General features: G+C 30.2%; 1 protein-coding gene across 1 annotated transcript in view; it reads right to left on the bottom strand.

The window, feature by feature from the left end:
• Positions 1-4,623: 4,623 nt before the first annotated feature.
• LOC129958438 (tubulin-specific chaperone D-like) overlaps positions 4,624-24,039 on the bottom strand; it is a 36,295-nt gene continuing 16,879 nt past the window's right edge. The window contains exons 9-15 of the mRNA XM_056070932.1: positions 21,478-21,767; positions 20,566-20,727; positions 19,901-20,101; positions 18,279-18,583; positions 16,385-16,536; positions 7,195-7,390; positions 4,624-5,428 (exon numbers count right to left, since the gene is read on the bottom strand). Coding sequence (XP_055926907.1) covers positions 4,856-5,428; positions 7,195-7,390; positions 16,385-16,536; positions 18,279-18,583; positions 19,901-20,101; positions 20,566-20,727; positions 21,478-21,767 — 1,879 coding nt within the window. The 3' untranslated portion in view covers positions 4,624-4,855. The remainder of the gene's footprint in view (positions 5,429-7,194; positions 7,391-16,384; positions 16,537-18,278; positions 18,584-19,900; positions 20,102-20,565; positions 20,728-21,477; positions 21,768-24,039) is intronic.

Raw genomic sequence — 24,039 nt, 5'->3', positions numbered from 1 at the left:
TGTTTTTTTTATTTATTATTATTATTAATTGGTGTGGCACCTAAACGTCAAGCTTCTTTTTGAATCCAGCTTTGTGCAAATGATTTAAAATTATTTTATGGTTGATCTTTAGTTCTTGGACGATGCTACGACTGCTAATATGCCGGTTACCTTCGATTATTTCTATGATTTTATCGATATTTCCGACGACGGGCTTACTTGAATGGAACTGACGAAACCAAAATTGCACGTAATTGGTTGCTACAGTATCGGGACCATAAACACCATTCACAATTTCAGCCGCCTGGCTTGCATTTTCTTTTTTATCAAAGAAAAACTGTAAAATATACTGAATTTTCTCTTTGTTGAGAGTTTTAACACTCAACTGAATGGACCAAACAAACAAAATTTGTTTAGTGCAAAGTATTGCCTTTCCAACGATCATAAATCTGAAATTGTTTGATCAGTATTTTACGAGATATCGATCATTACGGTCATCCCCCGGAAAAATAATGGATTTCTTTTCCCACAACCTATATATGACTTAATGGATGATGATGCCTGGGCTCATACAGCTAGAAATGAGTTTTTTTTTTTTTTTTTTTTTTTAAATCAAGCATAGAGCAAGTGGTGACTCATCAGCTTAGAAGTTCGCAATGCTTCAAGAAATATCTATCAACGAACTGCAATTTTAAAAAGTTGCTTAACCTAAAATAGCCTGCTTTTAATTACAAACTAAATCTGAAGTTTATTACATTTTCAAAACTAACTAGTATAGTACATAATTTTTTTTTAAAGAGAAAATTATGTGAATTATGAATCGAAGATTCTGCAGACAAAAACATTACAATCTTTCTCTGTACACGCTTCTATTTTTGCCAACGTTACTTAATAATACTCATCCAAGCAGGAATATCAAATAAGATTTGCACAAATAATCTGCAGCATTCATTGTCTTTTATGTAATAATTAATAACAATTGACATTTCCTTATAAAAATTCACACTTGAATAACATTTTAGAAAATTATCCACGTACTTTTTTTTTTGAAGAGTAATTTAAAAAAAAAAAAAAAAGTCCAATAAATTTGTCTAGAAGCACGGATCAAAACCAAAACTCACATAAATGGCCAATGAGGGAAAGAAAAAGTAAGAAAATTAAAAGAAAGGATTGAAAATTTGGATGGAAAGGAAGAAGAAGGTATCAGTTTGTTATGCTCTAAGTTGGGGGATTGTGTCTCTGTTGCTTGTTGATTTATTTTGACAATTTTATTGCTCTTTTCCTTTTTGTTGATCATCATATTCTCAGTGAAAAAGTGAGCAAAGAACATAGAACTATCAGAGAGAAAGAAGCTAGAAAATTAGATAAAAAAGGAAAATGCAAATTAAAAAAAAAAAAAAAAAAACAGTTTCAGGAAGTGTTGCAACTCTGCAACAAAATGTGTATTCTTCATTACAATGTTCAGCTTCTTTGCAGATAACCATTATGTGTGTGTGTATAATGTATATATATATATATATATATATACATACATACATACTAGCCGCCTTTGGCGACCAGCCAGTTCGCCAATCTAAATGCTCAGTAAAATTTTAATAATTAAATATTTTATGTAGCTCCTATTTTAATAGCTTCTTCATCAAAATATTTTAAAGTTTCAAACTTTGCTAGTCATATAATTTATTCATAATATTATAAAGGCCTTCAGGCATAACGTAATATGTATCTCTAATTTTCTGTTAGCTCCCGTAGAATTTATGCTTTAAATTAAAGTAGAAATGGTAAAATTGCTATTAATATACGAACATTTTTTTATTGAGACGAAGCATTTTTTTAATATGAGCACTGAAAACAGAGTCGCTGAGTATTTAAACCTTATGGGCACTAAAGAATATCTTTCTTAATTTATGTAATATCTCAAGAAGATTTTTACAAAATTTTCTCAGATTCATCATGAACAGATCAATTAATTAACAATGTTTAGTTTCAAATGCACGAAACTCTAAGAAAATAAACAGAATCGTTTGAAATAATCGGCCGGAAACATATTAAGCCTTCAAAACCAAGTCCGTATCCATTGAAAATAGAGTTGTCAACAATCAGAACACAATGCGCTTGCGTGAATTTTCAACGCCAATTATGGTAACGCAAATGCGTGAATTTTCTAAGCCAGTTGGGGTAACGCTACGCAGATTAGAAATTTTTAATTTCCTTTATTCTGTTTTAATTCAAAAGTATTTCAGAATAAATCTGGAAGATCGATTCATTAACAATGCTTAATTTTAAATGCATCAAACACTAAGAAAATAAACAGGATCGTTTGTAATAATCGGCCAAAAATAAGTTAAGCCTATCCTCGTTAGCGCGGGGAAAAAAGTGAAGCATTACTCATTTGGCGGTGGGGAAACGAAAAGATTTTTTGGCGGGAAAGTTAGTTTTTAATTGATAATTAAAAAAAAAAAAAAAAAGACCCCAGGTGCGCATTTCCGACCTCCAAGATATGCATGTGCCAAATTTGGTAGCTGTAGGCCGAACGATCTGGCCTGTAGAGCGCCATCACACACACACACACACATTGAGCTTTATATATATATATACTGCTTTGTTGACAAAACAATTTGTAATAGAAGAAATAAATTTCTTGCTCTAAAGCAAAAATTCTAAAATATAGTTAAAAAATAATACTAAGTTAGATTGTAGATTATTTTTGCAAAACCAAAATAAAATTTTCATGATTAAAACCATAAGTATTTAAAGTAATATTTATAAATTTTTTTATAATTATTAAGATTTCACATTTTTAAAAAGAGCAGTACCATGTGAAATACAATTTTTAATCAGTGGAGTTATTAATGCAAAATGCTTTGTTTAAGTCATTGATGAACATAAAAATAGTAAAATTCCTATGACATCACGAAATCTTTATAGAAACAAGTGGATATTGTAAAAAATAAATGTGTTTGAATAATTTTGATGCTATAATAGTTGATATGCCTGGCTTTGTTTTGGATTAAATTTTCATATTTTTTATTAAGGAAAAAACTTTTTAATTAACTGCCACAAAACTTTCATTAAAACATTACTAAATTTGTAGTAAAATTAAAGGTTAAGTATATCATGTAAGCTATCAAAAGCTTTGTGATGCAAATATAGTGCAAAAGAAAGTAAATATACTAGCAACAACAGAATCTTAACACATTTCAAATATATAGTCCCCAGCTGTATTTTCATTTAAAATAAGAAAAACTATTGTATTATATCATTAATTGTTTCTTTCTTTAGAAAATTAAAAATTGTCCCAAACAATTTTTAAAAATTAGGGAAAGATTTGCTCCATAGGTTAATGAAAACTTTAAAAAAAATGATGCGAAATTTATTTTAAATATTGTGAGCGGAAACTTAAATATGAGCCTGCAACTTGGGATATGAAGGCAAACATTTTCAATGGCAAATTTCACTCTATATTAGATCTTAAAAGAAAATAGACAGATTTAGAATCAGGTTTTATATAAAAAAAAAAAAAAAAAAAAAAAAATAGAGAGAATTTCATAGCAAATAAACAATTATAAAAAACATTATTTAGTAACAATTAGTTAAAATAAATCATGTTTAAGTATTTCTTTCCTTATCTGGTTATTTTAAATTCAATCCACTGAATGAATTTTGGGTATATCCAATGTTTGCTTAATACTGTGCAATGAAAATATAGTTTTCAATTAATAAAAAGTTAGCTTTTAAATTAAATGTCTTGAAATCGTCACTGTAATGCCTGATACTTTGGTTTGTTTGTCAGCAAAATAATTATTTGGTAATTAAGATTTCTAGAGGGGGTGGGATAGAAATTGCTCTTACAGTTTTATTTATATTTTTTAAATGTATTAATTGAATTAAATATCATGAAACCATCGCTATAATGCCTGATACTTTGGTTTGTTTGTCAGCAAAATAATTATTTGGTAATTAAAATTTCAAGAGGGGGTGGGATAGAAATTGCTGTTCCAGTTTTATTTATATTTTTTAAATGTATTAATTGAGCTTTAATGTATTAATTGAATTAAATATCATGAAACCATCGCTATAATGCCTGATACTCTGGTTTGTTTGTCAGCAAAATAATTATTTGGTAATTAAGATTTCTAGAGGGGGTGGGATAGAAATTGCTGTTCCAGTTTTATTTATATTTTTTAAATGTATTAATTGAGCTTTAATGTATTAATTGAATTAAATATCATGAAACCATCACTATAATGCCTGATACTTTGGTTTGTTTGTCAGCAAAATAATTATTTGATAATTAAGATTTCTTTCTATAGGGGGTGGGAGTGAAAGTGCTGTTGCAGTTTTATTTATATTTTTTAAATGTATTAATTGAATTAAATGTCATGAAACCATCACTGTAATGCCTGATAATTTGATTTATTTGTCAAGAAAATAATTATTTGGTAATTAAGATTTCTATAGGGGATGGGACAGAAACTGCTGTTCCAGTTTTATTTATATTTGTTAAAGGGTATTAACTGAGTTTTAAAAACTAAATTTAAAATTTGATAATTATTTGCGAATGTAAAATCAAAATTATTTTAATTAATAACTTACAGTCACTTAACATATATATATATATGCTTTCTCAGAAACCAAAAGAAATTTAAGCTCAACATTTTTAATCATGGAAATTCAAATTAATATAAAAATAGTACTGTAGTAATGAACAAAGGCTTTCATGCAATAAAACAATAAACAAATAAAGTTACATCATAAAATAGTGAGCAGTCATCTCCACATAACTAAGCAGGCTGCCATGTTTTGTAAATTAAGAAAGCAGCAGTAGTAGAATGTTTTAATTTTATTAAAAATATATTAGGCTAAGCACCCTAATTCATTTTGCTTTCAATTTCGGAGGTTCAAGTCCAAGTTTTTCACACAGGTTATTCCTAATTGGACGAAGGATATCTAAAGACTCATTCCAATCTGTTTCACACAATAAGTTTGTTATCTCATCCATCACTTCTTCATCTTCTAATATGTCATAAGTAATGAATGCTTCATAAAGCTTGTTTGCAGCAACTTTTCTTATTCTTGGAAAACGATGGCAGAGGAATATAACAAGTCTATTAAGTGACTGTGTCTGGCATTGCTTGGAGACTTGAAGCAAATTGCAAAATAAGTCAACTGCAGCTATTATTTTTTGAGGGTCTCTAGATTTGTATGAACATGACCAAGTTAAGCTGACTAATTCGTTATAGAAATCAGTTTGTTCATCTCCACTGAGAAATACTATGTCTGAGAGTAATAAGTAGTTCATCATTTTGAAGAAAGGTATTACAATACGATCGTTTTGATAGTTTTCTTTGAGAATGGAAAGAAGATCATATGCAATGGCTTTCATGAGTTCAACATTGGACTGATTTGCTAAGAGGTACGATACAAGAGCTGAACTGGAATATTTAACCTAAAGTAATCAAAATATAAATAAAAAATAAATTATTAAACTATTTTATCTATTCAACATGTTAAATAATCAATAAACTAAGAATCAATTTGTACAAAGGAAACTACTTCGGACAATTATAATGACACATTTTTAAACAGTTGAATCTAATTTAGATTTTGAGTATGACTGATAATGAGATTCAGTGCAAATATCAATAACATTGAACAAATTTATTTTACTCACATTTCAGAAGAATGCTTAAAAGTATATTTACAGAATGCAGGTTCTAAATAGCAAATATATTTTATTTCAGTCATTTCTAAAGATTTCCCACATTCCAAATTTAAAATTTTTCATTGCCAAATGTTTAATAATTTAATGAATTATTTTGATAAATTTGCACGAACAAATTCAGTTGGTTAGAGAAATTATTTATATAATCCATATATTTACTACCTTTTCTTTTATCATATTAAAGCTCTGATAAATAGAAATAAAGATAAAACATTTAGTAAAATTATGTCCTTTAGTCTGTAAAAAATTATTCATTTACATACTATTAAAATTAGTATAAATAATAAAGCTAATTTAAGCCATAATTCTTTTGCTTTTTTTTAAAAACTAAGTTTTCAAGTGAATCAACAAAATTCTATGTCTGATATAATTTACCTTATGCTATAATATTAATGTTTCCAATTTACTAAAAGGTCCATGCTGATGATATCTTGCTTTTGCATTTTTTTCGCATTTCATACTATTTTAAATGCCTTAACAACTTTTCATTTAGGATTTAATTATTTTTTTTAATTTCAAAGTTAAAGGGAGAAAAGCTGATAAAATCAGAATGAGCAAATCAAAATCAGTCATTGAATGATAAACATTTTTTAGTTTTAAATATGTATACAAATGAAATAAAATAGAATTATTATTATCTGCACTGAATGGAGTCCTAATCGCTGAAGATATTAGTGATTTAATTTTATATCCCGATTTCTTTCCCTTCAATAAAGCTTTTCCGAATTATTTATTTGTTTTCTCAACTATTCTTTAAGAGTTTTCTAAAAAGAATATTTTACTCCATTCTACAACATGAAGCTTTACGATATATACACAAAACTATGAAAATTCATGCTTTTTTTCACCCTTTTCCCAACTAATGAAAATGAATGGAATTTGGCCACACCACTAGCAAAATGCTTCATAATGGAATTGTGCCTCTCTCCATAACTTTTCTGGATTACAGCAGATCGCCTCACTACGAGAAAACTTTCACAAGCTGTCGCATATGAAAATCAGTCACCGTATGAATTTTGACATCCTCTAAGAAAAATTTATTAAATATTAAAAAACAATTCAATTTCTCACAACCAGATCAATTAATCAAACTTTTATAGTATTTTGCTAATAAGGAGGCAAGTCTTTTCAAAATTTTTTTACTGAATGCTTTAAAAATATCAGTTTATTATAGTTACTGTATCATGCAGATAATAAAACACAAAATTGCTTGAATTTATTGGCTGATTTAGATAAATAAAATTTAAGAGATAGAAATGAGATCTATTTCATAATAATGCTGATATTTTCCTGAAGGAATTTTTTTTTTAAATAGTGAGATAATTAATTTTGCAAAAATGATGATAAAGGTCAAAATTAAAAAAATATGAAGACAATTCTATGAAGGGTTTGCTTTCAAAACAAAATTCAAAAGTACTTCAGACAAGTCATAATAAGAACAAAGAAAATTCAGGACAAGAAATAATAATAAATTAAGTTGAATCACTTACCAATGATTCTGTCAATCCTCCAACACTCACAACAAAACCTAATAAGAGACTTTGACGATAACATGTAAAATTAAGAATTTTGACAAATAAATGAAAAGTATCTCCTGGGGAAGCCCAATTGATTTCATCACAGATTTCTGAATTAAATATCTCTATAAGTTCATTGTGGTATGGAATATGAGGCACTTTTGGATCACTAAAAGAAAAATAAAATACATGAGAATCAGGAAAATTAGAATATAAATGAAAAGAAAAAGCATTTTGTCATAGATAATTAGTTGTGTAGCCACCTGTTTGCTTCTACAAGCTTAGGGGTTCCAAAACTATTAACATTCAACCCATTTTTTAGAAACTGAACCTCTAGTGACGCACTTCATTCTTGCTGCAATCAATTTTTCTGCTGCAGATGAAAAGTACATGTTCTTTTTAAACAAGCCTTTAGACGAATAAGCACATGTTCCTTTTATCCAATACAATTTTACAAAAAAATATTTCTAATGGGAGATTTTGAGCCCACTATTGTTACTAACAGGTCAAAAATTATGCACGGACGCCTTTTTGCAGCCAACTCAAATGAACTCGCAGTTCTACAAATGAATGAGACAGACTAAAATCGTAAAAAATAATACGAGAAACATCTTCTAGCTACCATGAGAACTACTGGTATTTATTTTTTCTTGTTGTTGACAAAAACACATTGCCATTTCTAGAAAACAAGTTTTACAGCTGACATGAGTTGTAAATTCTGTTCAATTTACATACTCCCACATTTCAAAGTTACATTTATGGACTGAACTTTGCAACTTAAATTATATAACATTTAGAATTCCAAAATAAAAATTAAAGTTCAAATTTTTAATGTTTACAAGTTTAATCTACGTAGAATTTTTATGGTTCTTCTTGATCTACTTTTGGGATGGTGCCGCATTCCAACATTATCAATGCTCTCAAAAGAAGGGTCAGTTGCCTTCGAAACGACAGCATCAGTTTTGGCGGACACGTCCAAAGGGTAGAGAGCCTTTGAAATGGACGGATTCTTTCACCTTTGTAAGTCTTTAATCTCGCAACTCTAGGAGCTCCATCTTTTCCAGGAAAAACCTCTACGATAATTCCAAGTGGCCAATCGATACGTTTGACATTGTCATGTCCAATAAGAACAACGTCACCAACATTCAAAACATCATTCTTTCTTATTCCTCTGTGGACTAAAAGAGCAAGATACTCATTTCTGAATCGTTGCCTGAGATTCTGACGTAATGTCTGCAAGTATTTTACACGTTTTGTCAAGGAAGATCTGTCTACACTATCAAGATCTGGAGTTTCGCTGCTGTTGCCACCATGAATAAACATAGTGGGTGTCAATGGTACCAACTTATTTGGATCCTCCTGAAGATAAATAAGTTTTCGAGCGTTTATTATTGACTCACAATTACACAATATCGTGTTGAGTTCTTCATAGCCGACGTTGGATTTACCCAGCAAACTGCGCAGAAGTTCTTTCAGCATTCTTACGATACGCTCCCAAAATCCACCCCACCACGCTGCTGTGGGAGGAATAAATTTCCAAGTAATTTTCTGAGCGGTTGAATATACTGCTATCTTTTTTCCATCCAATGCCTTTAAAGCACTGCTGGTTCCCACAAAGTTCGTGCCGTTATCCGAATATAGAATGGAAATTCTGCCTCTTCTGGCAATGAATCGCCTGAGGGCTTGACTATATACATCGGTAGTAAGTGACTGAACAAACTCAAAATGGACTGCTCGATAGACGACGCAAGTAAATACAACAATCCATGCCTTACTATTTGACTTCAAATAGAGAGGACCAGCATAATCTCACCGGACACTTCGAAGACCTTTGACAGTGTAACTATCACTAGGCAACGGTGCAAAAGGAATTTCAACTGCTTTAGAACCGTTTGCAAAACACACTTAGAAAGGACTTTTTTTTTTTTTTTTACAGATTTTCTCCCCTGCAAAATCCAATATTTTTCTCTAATCAAATTTAAAAGTATCTGAATTCCTGCATGACAATTCCTTTCATGGGTATAGATGATGAGTCGTCTCACTACTTCATGGTTCGATGGAAGGACTGCAGTCTTCAGAAAATAATCTTCGTCTTTCATGTATGTAAACCTTACCACCTTAGTATATCTCTTTCGTCATGAAAAGTTCCAAAGAATTTTAATCTATCATCATTTTTTGGTAGGAAAAGATTCTCTTTGGATCATCCGCATTATACACTTCAGCTTCTTCAAATTCCATTTTAGATAATTCCCCTTGAATAGTTGACTTGGGGTTAATGCAATTATTCTTAAAACGAAGAATCCAACCAATCATGCGAATTATACTTTGATAATTGTAAAAATATTTATAATACCTGTCATTAGAAGAAGTCTTTTCCATATCTGCCAGAATTTTCATTATTTTCAATTCAATTTCTTCTTTAAATTCCAGAGTTGGGGAGCTCAGGACATGCTCGAAAGGGACTTTCAACCATTTGGGACCCTCCCACCAAGCAAGAGAAACCAGTTGCTTGGCATTGTATCCTCTTGAAGGCAAATCACTTGGATTCATTTCCCCAGGCATATGGTGCCATGAAGAGGGTTTACTTAGTTTTCTTATTTCTTGTACACGGTTTCCTGACGAGACCAGTTTTCTTCTCTTGAAATCCAGGCAATTACTATTGTCGAGTCACTCCAGTAGAAACATCTCATGTCTTTCAAATGTAGAGCTTCTTTCACCGATTCAGTCAGCCTAGCTCCCACCAAAGCAGGCAAGAGTTCTTTTAGAGGAATTGTTCCGCCACCCCTTCCAGAGGTGCTATACGGGATTTTGCAGCAACTACATTTTTACCTTATTCACCCCGTAGGAATATGACAGGTGGCATATACGTCTTTGCTAATGTCACAAAAACAATGCAAAGTGCGTCCCTTTATATTGGTAAAATCATAGTGGATCCCTCTGGGAATATGTAACTGCTTCAACAAATCAAGTTCATGAAACCAATGTAAAAACTGCTGCTTAAGTCTATCGTCTAATATGTCTTCATTCCAACCTATTTCCAATTTCCATGCTTCTTGCAAAATCAATTTGGGGATAATAGAAACTGGAGACGTGTAACCAATGGGATAATATATTTTGTGTGCAATTGACAAGATTTTCCTCTTCGTGAACTTCACTAAATTTATTTCACTCAACCAGTTCATGTTGACTCTCAAAATGTCCTTTTGGCGATTCCATACTAACCCTAGTATAGAAGTTTTAGATTTTTCTGATTCTTTTGAGATTTTTTCCGAATTTCCCCATCCCCTTAAATCAAAACCACCTTCTTTCATTACTTCAGTTCAACAACAAACAAATTCTTTTAATTCTTCTTGACTGTCAACACTTGTCACAACATTATCAACATAAAAACTTCTTTGTAGCTTATTCTTGAAAACAGCATCAAATGATTCACATTTATTTATATGAAGTTCTATCACGGCTCCCAGCAGAAATGGACTACATTTTACGCCAAAAATATTCTTGTATGACGGAAATTTTTTAATTTCTTACGTTCTTCGTTTTCCCACCACAGAAACCTCAAAACATCACGGTGGTTTTTTTCAACACTGATTTGAAGAAAAGCCTTTCAAATGTCCGCTGTAAAGCCAATTCTTCTTTTTCGAAAACGCAGCAGAATATCACGTATAACTTCGATGAGATTTGGTACACTCTCTAAGCATTGATTCAAAGAAGGTCGATTTTTCATTCTAGCTGATGCATCAAAAACTGGACGAATGGGTGTAGTGCTGCTTTCGATGGTGAGGTAAATAATGTCTAAGTAAATTTTCTTCATCTTCTGGGACTATTTCTATCATTCCGTCAGATAACCAATCTTGAAAAACCTTTTCTTAATTTTTATACAGTCCACTGGAAATCAGCTTCCGAGTAACATTCTCCAATCTTTGTTTCGCCAAGGGAAAATTACCTGGCAGTGGAGCTTTATCATCAGACCACAGTAATGATGCTTCATAACGACCATCTTTAAATTTGACAGTTTCTAAAAAATATCGCTTGGTTTCCAAGTCTTGCTGAGCTCTGGATTTTCTTTCGATGGGATCCTTGATACTAATCAAATCCAGCTACCGCAAATCTGAAATATCAGCATCTTTAACAAATAAGGATGTCACAGAAAAGGCTAAGTGTTCTTCCTTTTGATTTTCTAAGGCAATTTTCCCCACCATTGTCCATCCTAGTTTTGTTTCCAAAGTGACAAGACCACTACTTAGTTCTCTACGGTGACCAGTCAACAGTTTGCCCATAATGTCAGCACCAATGAGTATGAGGAGCATTGATTAATCCATTATGTTATTATCATGATCTGACTCCATGTAAGGGTTTGGAAGCAATCACTCTCCGGTATATCAAAAATATAACTTTATTAGACACACAACAACATTGCACGCTCTGTCCCTCGGAGCTACTCTGGTTATGTTTTTTCTGCGCTCCCCGAGAGGCGGGAAACTGAGTCATGCTGCACATTCAAGGCCATTTATGATTAATGGAGATGAAACGCACATCAAACTTTGGCGCGCTTTCTCTGAGAGAATTAGAACGATCGCTACAAGTATTTGAATTGGCTTGGAAGAATCGTTTACATCAGAGAGCTTAGTTCCTTAATGCTCCAACTCGTTGATCCAAGCTCCTTTTTTAACAGGTTGAATATCTTCATTAATTTTTGCCTGGTCCAAAGCGTCAAAATTACATCTGAAGTTTCCATTTATAGTTCTTAATTTTATTTTATAGCAATTATGATTGCATTCACCAGAATTAACTCCACCAAACAGTGAGTGGATTAACTTTTCTTCTCGAATAGGTGAATATTTCATTTTTCGGCTACTTTTTTTAATATGTATGACTTTTGTGAGCCTGAATCAATAAGTATATGTACAGTCATCACATTCTTATGTGAAACAAGTTTGGCTTTGAGTGTTTGTAATAGAACTTTTAGATTTCTGGGTAAATTCGACAAATTAACTTCACTTTCTGGAGAGTTTTCTTTCACTAGACACGGCTTGTTTAAACTAGCAAGTTGATCACACATTATAGACTGATGTCTTTTACCACAAATTAAGCATTTTACAAATATTTGACATTTTCTAATTGAATGACCGGGGTTCAAGCATGCATAACAACAATTTTTATCTTTCAAAATAGTTTTCTTTTCCATCAGACTCATTTTTCGAGCAGAAAAATAATCTGCACTTGCATGATTCTTGCTATAAAAAACACATGACTTTTTGATTTCTTGGGTCTGTGCATTGGCGAATAGTTAATAGGAAGCTGTTGACACTTAAAGTGATTCTTATCCTTTCTTTTATTCAGGCCAAAACCCTGCATTGCTAAAGAAATTCGTTCTTCAGCTTCTACTTTCAAAAATGCTAATAAGCCAGCCAATCTAACTTGAGGTTCACAACTATTGTTGACATCAGGACTTCTTTGCCTCTGCCATGTACTCAATATTTCTTCTGGCAAGCAAGACTCTACCAATGGGTGTAATAAAACGGCACTTTTATCCGTTGTAACGCCTAGAGTCTCTAATGCACGAATTTGTGCCTCCAAATTTTCATAAAGTGCACATAAATTCGTTGCGGACTGTTGCTGGGCGATTTCTATAACCAATTTTACAAGTTCACGGACGTAGAATTCAATAAGCAAATAACTTCGGCCAAAGCGAGATTTTAACGACTTTTCTGTAGTTGGCGCCGGTTGGCGGGAAACTCTCAACGACTTCCCGAGCGCGCGATCCACTAACAGTAGCTTGGATCAAATGCTGAAATTTATTTTTGAGAGCAATATCTACATCAATATGAACGTGCTATAATTGGCTCCAAAATGGCAACCAGTCCTTTAAATATCCGGAAAATTGGCGACGATCAAGTTTGGGTAAGTGGAATTTCGTTTTCACACTACACGATTCAACGGTTTCGTAATTTGGTGCTTCTAAAAGTACTCCAGCAGATGTTTTTTGTTACATCTGCTTTCGTTTCAGAAGTGTTTCGATATATCAAGATCTTTAAATCTACCCAATTTCTTCTTTAATTTGGTGAATTACTCAAAAGATGATAAAATCCATCAACAAATACAGTCACTTGTATTTTAAAACATTTATTTGATTTAGACGCAACCTATTTTTATCAATTCACACTCAAAACACGGCTTGATGGTTGGGTTGACGGGGCGCCTAGCCCCGGCAGATGCTTATCCCCGGTAAGGAGAGACTTCACAGTGCTTTGCTGTCTATACTTTGCCGTGGCCGTCTTCGACGAAATTTGGAGATGACGAGTGTCAGGACTCATTACTCAAAACACGGATGGCTATGTACAATGCTTATATACAATCACTTACGAAACACATTTTACAATGATGGAACAAGAGCACGCAGGCTCGTGAACAGTCCGTTCACTTCAGTTCGCTTTTAAACGTGGACGATCTTCTTCACACTTTTACTAATTCTAACTCATGTTGTCTTTGCTTCTCCATGTCCTCATTATGACGTTTTCTTTCGTCTTCTTGGAGTTTTCGTTCTTCTTCTTGGAGCTTTCGACTTTCGTTTTGTGGTGGTAATATTATAAGCCAGATAACAACTTCCAGAGAAGAGTGTACGCTTTTGTCTAGTGGCTTTGCTACTCGGCTACGAACCCAAACGTTGCGAGTTCGAACCTCAACCCGCACATTGGTGACCCTGGTTTCTGAACAACCGCATCCTTCATTCAGCTGTCGTGGCTCCATCTACCGGCAGCAGCCACTCACACACGCTCGCCGTCGCCCGCCATAACACCTGGTGCGATAATCACGTTCGTCGCTCGCCATCACTGGCGCTATAAACTCTACCGACTCACTGGTGGGGGACTGTTGTGGTGGTAATATTATAAACCAGATAACAACATCCGGAGAAGAGAGTACTCTTTTGTCTAGTGGTCATGTTACTCGGCTACGTTGCGAGTTCGAACCTCAACCTGCACAGTTTTCTTGTCTTTCACTGATAATCGCAAACAAAACCTCTTGGACAAACTCCGGATCATTTTTATAATCTCGACTATTCAAAATCACTTCTTTCAAAGTAGTAATTGTAACTTTAGCAGGTAAAGGTTCATTACTTTCTTCTAACAAAGTTACGAGATCTTCCTTTTTAAAACCTTTAACGTTTTTGAACATGATAACCGTCATTTTCGTTGTCCTGTCACGGACGGCAAATATTGTTACTAGCAGGTCAAAAATTATACACGGACATCTTTTTGCACTCAAATGAACTCAGTTCTACAAATGAATGAGACACACTAAAATCGTAAAAAATAATACGAGAAACATCTACTAGCTACCATGTGCACTACCGGTATTTATTTTTTCTTGTTGTTGACAAAAACACATTACCATTCCTAGAAAACAAAAGTTTTACAGCTGAGTTGAGTTGTAAATTCTGCTCAGTTTACACCCACATCACATTTGTGAAAAATGTAGAAGGATTAATAAATATATTTAAGATTTTTATTGATAATCCAACAAAAATTGACTCGTGATTTTCAGTTAGAGAACCCCTGATAGAGACCTTAATTTAGAATCTTCACCTATTGACAAAGGCAATGAGTTTAGACACAATTTTAGAATTTAATTAAGAGCCAAATACAAACAAAAAGATATATATAGTGGTTATGTACATCTTAGTGTGCTTTTTGTTAAAATCTTAATTTTTTAATTAATTAACATTAGTTCTGCTTTCTAACTTAATACCGCTTTCTTAATTTTTTATTGATTTAGCAAACAAGAGTTCAAAAAAGATTTTACGAAAATTATGACACATACTCAGCTTAAATATTTATCCCAATTTGAAATTCAAAAATATTTTATAAAGACTACCCTAAACATCACATTATGCATATGAAATTCATTTGAAAATAAACAAAATATATTTTCTCTATGAACAAGCATTCAAATAATTCCTGGTCAACCAAGGTGGTGGATGTAAAATAAATAAGAGATGATGATTGTTCATGAATTCATTTATATGAAGGAAAGCTTCTTTATTACGCACTTTACAAATCACATCTTATGCCCACAAGAGGGTACTGTGAAAGAGCTCAATTTATAGAGGTTGACAATACTTATTCAGAGCATGTTTCACAGATTTATGATTATTATATTATTCAAAATCCTGAAGTTGTGAAGCAGATGAAATAACACTGACTTAAAAGATTAAAACATCAATTTATGAAGGAACCGCTATATTGGCTATATTAAAAAAAATTCAATAGTTTAAAAGATCTTATTTAAACTCGCTAATTTTAAGAACCAGGTGTATTTATGCTGACAGAAGAAAAATACCAATTTATAATGAAATTAGGAATACAAATATTACTATTCCCTTAACCAAAAAGTAAAGAAGATATTTCTTTTCTTTTTTCTTGGCACACAAGATGTTTAGCAATCATATGTACTTCAAGTAATCAAACACACACACGCACACACACAAATTACATAATTTATAATAAAATTATTTTAAATTTGAGTAATTACGTAAGAAAATGATATAGAAACTATAATATAAAAAAATTATATTGTTAAAATTTTGAGAATTGTGATAATAATAATTATTATTGCTATTAATTTATAAGCCAGAATTAATTGCCATGATACTAAGGATAGCTACATTGAATAAAAAATTGGCATATTAAACAGATAATTTTTAAAAACATAACAATATTATCACAGGAAAGTGAAGAGAAACAGTAGAATTATTCATTAAAATGCTCTTAATTAAAATATTTTATTTTTACAGTAAAAAATTTATAAATAAGAATTGATTAATAAATACAAATAATTGTTCTGTTATAAAAATAATTGTGTATACAGATTTATAAAAATGATAGCAAGTTGGCTTGAGAAGAACATTATATAGAATGCTAGAAACAAAATGCAAAAAATAAAATTCTTTTTTATAATTACACTTATAATTTTTATAATTATATTAAAAATTGCATTTATAATGTAATTTTTAATATTTACAGAGCATAAATGAATTTATAATTTACACATCAATAATAAAATATTAATTGGTAAAATTAGAACATAACAGAAATGTTATACATCTATCTATCTATGTGTATTTAAAAGCTTTGTTTAAAACAAATAATTTTTAGAAAATTACCTCATTAACAGACTTTCAAAAACACTTCCAGCAACAGATCGTGTTCGATCAATTTTTTCTGTGCATTGTTGCAAAATGACACAAAAAATATTAGATACTAAATCTTCAGACAACATTTGGGATTCTTTCTTCATAACAAGATGAACTGTTTCCTAAAATGAAATGTTATAAATAAAATATTTCAATAAAATATTCAATCCAACATTTTATTAATTAATTTTCAATATGATAAGTTACATTAATTGTTAAAAAAAATAGTGAGTTTTAAAAAACTAGCCACCTATGGTGACCAATTTGTTTGGTGAGATTATTTACTTGTGAAAAATCCTATTATGGAACTAATGTTCAAATAATGCAATTTTTTAAATTTTAACTTTAATATTGGCAAAAACATGTAATTGAATGTTCTGATGGTTTGGTTTGAATTTCATAACATTAAAATTAAGAAATTTTAATCAGAGATGAAACTGATATCATTAAAAAAAAAATAAATTGAGTTTTAAGGTAATACATAAATTATTTTGGTGAGATAATAGTTTTGGAAGATGGCAATGGTTAAGCCTATTTTCAAAATCAATTAAACTTCGTTTGAGGCCTATTTCTTAATTTCTTTCCTCTGAGTGAATAGTTTTTGGTGAACCCTATCCAGAGTTCTACTTATTTTTTGCAGCTTCATTAATTAGTGAAATGTGGCTGTAAAAATATTCAATATAGCAGCCTGAAAGGTTTGTATAGTGATTTATTTGCATTTGAAAATATGTAATAAGAGTGATTTCTGTGCCTCAAATATTTGTATTATATATATATATAATTATAAATTCCTTTTTTTTTAGTAATTAGAGATAAACTTGTTTCTGAATTATACACAGAAATATACAATAAGTTAAATTTAAAAGAGAAAAGTAGCCTTTGTAAGTGAAAGGCTGATTTGATTATACCTGATTACAGGCATGAGATATTGCAATTGATAAATGAAAAATTTCACAGCGAGGATAAAGGTATTAAATGTTTAATGGTATTAACATGGTATAATAATATAACATTTATAATAATGTTATATAATAAAATAACATTTCATCTTAACTGTCTCAAAAATATATCAGCATATAAAATGTTAGTCTTTTCTCATCACATATCTAATAATTAAAATGTTTCTATACTGATCCTAGTTTTTAATGACTTTTCTTTTCAGGCTTACAAGCTCCAATACTTCTATATTCAAATTCAGAGAAAAATCAACTTAAGATCTGGTTATTAAAAAAAAAAAAAAAAAAAAATCTTTTATGTTCAATCACCTTAAGTATAAGCTTTTCCAATTGTCTTCTAATTTTTTTTTTTTTTTAAGTAAAAAGCCTTGATAATTTTTGGAAATTTCATAACATTTCAAGTTACTTTATTTCAAAAGTTAACACACATATATGTATGTAAAAGAAATAATTACGACTAAAAGTCCAACTATGGAGGTTGCACTCATTTAATTTCAGCAAATAAAAAGACACACAATTTAAGATAAAAATAAGCACAATATTAAACCAATTTGTATTATTTTGCATGAATTTAGCATGTTTATTAGCTTTGTACAATGTAGGCTAGAAAACTTTTTAATATATTAATAACAATAACAGCAAAAACTTTAGATAAAACGATTTTTTCTGATGATATGATAGATAACAAAAAGAAAATGTTTATTCCAACTGTGGAAAAATTAAGTAATCTGGGGACTTTTCTTAAATTCAAAGAGTATTTCAGAAAGTTTTGATTTTATTTCAAAATTTCACTATGGTTAAATGAATAAAGAACCATAAAAAATTATATTAGACTTGGTTATTGATAATTTTCAGAGCATTGAATTGCTTGGAACAAATAAAACCCTTACATGAAAAATTTTACTAACCTGGATAGCCACCATAGCTGCTTCACGTACAATAGCACCAATTTCACCTCGACTGTCTAAAGTATAGTCATTAGTACCAGCAAGAAAACTATTAAATAATGCATCTAAATTAGACTGACAGATGCTGTCATTTTCATTTCCAGCAGGATTTATCCCAGCAGTAACAGCTATCTGTGAAAGAGCTTTAATAGCATCTCTACGTGCTTCAGCCCAACTTGAAAATTCTTCCGTCAGTTCAGCACATTTACTTAAACTTTGAATGGTGTGAGCTATTGAACCATTTAATATAAATTTTGGAAAGGCCCCTAAAATAAAAAGACATGTATTTAATATTAAATAAAAACATACAAAATAATAATGCAACATGCATTTTATAAAATACAAAACTGCAGAAAGAAAAAAATGTTGACAAATTTTTTTTACAGCTATATATAACAGAGGAAATTCACTTTCAACTGTAAAATAAATTTTAATTTGCTTTTAGTGACAGGCATTCAACCACCATAGATGATTACCTATGATAAAGTTGGATGATGAGTGATTTGATGGTGTTTTTGAGGAACAAAAGATATGGAAAATTAATGCAAAGCAATGACCCCCCCCTTCCACTTGAGGCAAATGGTGGGGCCAAACATCATCTTCCCTTTTCTGAGAACTCGGATGAAAAAAAAAACTTAAATGCAAATAGTTGAATTTTGAACTTAAGAGGTGTCATTTAGAAGCAGAAAAATGAAAGCAGTAAGAATTAGGTATATCAAACAGCACTGAAGTTGAATGTACAAGTGTTTGTTAATAGCTGATGCTTAGTATGGACAGAAATCTAATCCCTAAAAATAAAATTTTAATTGTAATAGAACCAAAGTAGAAATATTTGAGATGAAAGGTTAGGATATGATTATATTTGGCGATAGAGATCGATTTTATTTGGAATAATAGCACTAATCATACATTTGTACCCAAGCCATCATAATTGCTTAGAAAACAATATATGGAGCAATATTTTAATAATATACCAAATTAAAAATAAAGAGTAATTTAAGATACACTATCAGACACTCTCTTTACTTTAAGACATAAAAATAATATATTTATCTAGTTAAAAAGATATCAGATCTTTAATTGGGGAATTAATTTTGATCATTTTAATTCATGATAATGACAGACTTTTTTTTTTTTAAAAATATTGCAAACCTGAATTTATAAGCTTAGATAACTTCCAGGATGGAAGAAGTTAAAGATAAAGAAGTTAAGAAGAAGATAAAATATTTAGTCATACACAGGAAACAGATTAAAGTGATTTTAAAACCTTTTATAGTTTATTTATATATTATTTTGAAAAAAAAATTACTTATTAAAATTTTAAGTGACAAATTTCTCTAAAAACTGTAAACTTCTGCTTCCTTCAAAAGCTTTTGTTACAAAACTAATAACAATGCAATCTGAATTACAAACATTTCAGAAAATATGTAAAATAATATTTTAATGATACACATGCATATCAGTTCCAATCCTGCATATTCTATTTCAAATAGACCATATGTGTTTAAGCTGAATTTAAACAGTGAAAGAATCAATTACCCCTAAAATTTCAATAGTTAAAGGAAAATAAGAGCAATATTTACCAACAGCAAGTGCAAAACCACATCTAGTTTCCATATGATTTGAACTCAGTTGTTCTAAGTAACGTTTCAAAAGAACAGAACATTGGGGGCTATCAGGTGGGTAGTACTGATTAAGAAAATGAGGCAGAGCTGATACTGCTGATAATCTAACAGCAGCATCTGTATGTTGAAGGCAACTATCCAGTATTTCTTGCCATTTTTCTACAAAGAAAATTTGCTCATATTATATTTCAGATGTAAAAGCCAACATCTATTAATAATAATAACAATAAAAAATAAACGAATGAAGGGAAAAAATCTTAAAAAAAAGAACAAAAAAGAACATTTTCTTTAATAAAATTCTTTTACATAAATCATAACTTGTTGAATACATTTTAAAAATGACTTGTATAAATAAGAATTTTAGTCAATAATTCCTAAAATTTTATCATTTCAAAATAATTATCAACCAATATTTAAAACAAAAGGACCATTAATTAAAGTGGACAAAAAGCTAATGATTCAACTCTTCTGTTTTGTTCATTTTTACTGTAAAATTAACTCCTTTTTACTGCAAGTTTCTAAAGTTGCAAACTTGCAGATGAGAAGTTTCTTTTAGATATTTGCATATTTAAAAAGTCTAAACTTTTTTAAATGGACAAAAGGATGATATAAAATAGGCTTACCAATTAATTTTTCATCTTTATGAAAAGGTAAGGCAGCCATTGATGACTTTTCAATAAGTAAACAAACAGCATTTCTCATTAAGATACCACCAAGACCACGAAACAACCCTCTTTGATCCAACACAAATATAAGGGATCTTATTTTCTCCATGTTTTCAGCACCTTAAAGTAAGAGAAGGTTATAACTGCTATAATTAGAAATAAATGTAGCAAAAAATTTATACTTAATGAAAACAAAATTGTAGAATTAAAAAAAAAAAGAAAAAAAAAAAAAGAATCAGGTCTATTATACTAATTACAAGAGTAGAATCTTTCTTAACAAGAAATTTAAATCATTCATTTCCAGACAACTGAATATAAAACTTACAAAGTTCAAATGTTTTTATATTTACATGAGATAGTAAATGTGTAAATATAACAACTAATATTGATTAAACTGTTTCATAATTTAAAAAAAAAGCAATTATGAATTCTTATTTTCTTTCAATTATTAATTTTCTTTCATAATATATGTATTAACACACTCTAAATTAAAACTCAAATATAGATCTGTATATTAGAAATGAAATGGGATGAAATGAAATTTAATAACCAAATTTATATCAGGTCAGGAATAGAGGTCCCTCCCATCAGTGATTTTACGATTTATTCATATAAAATTCCTGAATGAAAAGAGAAATTTCATAAGGTTATACTAATACTTGGCAATTTTTATTTACAAATAATTAATAAATAATATTACTTATAATTATTACAGCAAATGAGATTACGATTTAGTACTGGAAGGAAAATCAATATTAAAAAAGAAATATTAACTACAGAACTATGGGTAATAAATAGAAACTGAATATAACTGAATAAATAAGAAATAATTAATTACATATAACTAAGAATTATTAAGAAAATTTATACCTAAAATATCCTCAATTGACTCTGTGTTGTTCTTTTGATTTGACAAGGCATGCATAATTTCACCTATTGAAAATATTGAGCCATGACGAGCATTTAAATCGATTCCAATTGCTTTAGTTAGAAGTTCTGGAATTGCAGTTTTTGCCATGAATTCAGGAGCTAAGCTAGTTAAATTATGCAAAGCTTTTGATGCTAGTTCTCTAACTGCTGAATCCCAATGGTTCACTTTATATTCCAATAGATGATTGATAAGAGGAAGTGTATATTCTGAAAACTGAGCAATATAAACACTGGAAAAGATGAAATACCAAATAAAATGAGTAATAAAAATGAAAATAGTATAGTATAGTTTGATATCAATTGATACATTTACTTAATTAATTTTAAATATATATAATTATTTTTGTGCTTTGGATTACATAAATTGTAATTACTGCTGTATTGAAAATATTTTTGGAAATTCCATTTGACATTCTTAGATACCTTTATATATATATATTCTAGTTCACGATGCCTTTAATGATCGCTCAGACAGTAATAATTACTGCACGCACGCATGCACATATATGTTTTATATATACAGTGGTGGCCAAAATTGTGGACCCTTTTGAAAATCGTTATATTTTCTAACTTTGTATGCTTATACATAATGTAACATTTTGCAAGATGCAAACTCTTACAAATCATCATTTTAAAGAGAATTTAATGCTGCTTTCAATACAAAAAGCAAAATTCAAATATTTGCAACACAAAAAAAAAGTTGAGCGGGAATAATTATCGAGATACATTGGATACTGATGACTAATCAGTACGTAGTAGGGTAGCCTTTATATTTTATTACAGCTTCGCTTTGATGTTTCATTGAGCTGATGAGAGTTTTAAGTTCTCCCATCGTTATTGCATGATGCCAGGAAACAATTATAACCTCAATTAATTCTCTTTTATTTGATGAACTCGTCATATGTATAAGAGTTTTCAAACGGTGTCATAAGTTCTGAATAATTTCAAGGTCGGGACTGTTTACTGGCCATGATAACAATTCAATGCTCTTTGTACTAAACCACACTTCTGATATTTTTGCAGTATGGCAAAGGGCAGAATGCTGCCAAAAAATAAATGATGCATTGTTGGGAAAGAAATCACTGATGGAAGAAGTTTTGGCTCTAGAATAGTGCTAATGTATTTTCTTGCATTTATTATCCCATTGATAGCATGAAGGAGACCAATACCCTCTGCTAACATACATGGCCAAATCATAACACTAACTGAGTTCTTCATAGTTGCCTGAATGTAGTCAGGATGTAGTTCTTCACCTATTCTACCTTACATATTTTCACCATCACTACCAAATAACAATATCTTTGTTTCATGACTCCGTATAATTTGTGACCACTAATCATCTGTCCAATTAATGTGTTTTCCTTGCCCACTGAAATATTTTTATACGCTGCTGTAAATTGAGATAGGGATTTTTTCGTTGAATTCTACCTCTTAGTCCAATATCTAATAATCTTCTCCTGATTGTTCTTGAACTGACATAAATGCCAACATCATTCAATTGACTTCTGATGGCCACTGATGACATTCTTCTATTTTAGAGATGTTATTTTTTTATTCTTCTCTCATCAGAAGATGTGGTGCACCTTTTTCAGCCATTTCCTGCTTTATTTTTATTGAATATGTCTCCTGATATCATAAACAAAACTTTCGAACTCCAGATGTAGTCACCGAACCACTTACTTGTATTGCAATTTCAGCATAGGAAAGAACACATTCATGTAACACAATAATCTTAGTTATCTTTCTAGGAGTCCAATCTATTCTTTTATTTTATGTCATTGCTTCTTCATTGAATATTAGAAATATTTACAAAAATTACAATTATATATTAAAACGTTTAACAAAATTTTTAACTTGCAATTTTATTACATAAAAACGTCTTCCTACTACAGAAAAAAGCACAATAATGAATGACTTGTTCCAACTTTAAACATAATGCCATCTTCTGATAGCAGCTATTAACATTTGATTTTTTCCCAGAACAAGAACAGTGATTTGTCAGGAAAGTTAGAAATTACAATCCACTTCATCACTGTGTTTATTATTCGGATTAAAGTAAAAATAATTTTTTTTTGCATTGAAAATATTTGAATTTTGCTTTTTGTATTGAAATCAGCATTAAATTCTCTTTAAAATGGTATCCAAGAGTTTGCATTTTGTGGAATTTAACATTTTCTATAAGCAACCAAAGTTAGAAAACATAACGATTTTCAAAAGTATTCACAATTTTGGCCACCACTGTATATATGCATATTAGAATAAAAATTATTTAAAGTAATCAATTTTTTTATGAATTAATAGAAAACAATGTTTAATTTAAAAAAAATACTTTTTATTTCCTTAAGAGATAATATATAAATTTAATACATTAATATTACTTAAATCAACAAAAAATTACTATTAAAGATTTCATAAATATCATCTTTCTCTTAAAAAAATTAAAAATATTCCCATTCTCTTTATATTTTATTTTTACATGACACTAAAGAGATTAGATCTAAA

Source organism: Argiope bruennichi, chromosome 2 (assembly GCF_947563725.1).
Source record: "Argiope bruennichi chromosome 2, qqArgBrue1.1, whole genome shotgun sequence".
In the NCBI taxonomy this organism is placed as follows: domain Eukaryota; kingdom Metazoa; phylum Arthropoda; class Arachnida; order Araneae; family Araneidae; genus Argiope; species Argiope bruennichi.
This window is presented reverse-complemented; position numbering and strand designations above follow the sequence as displayed.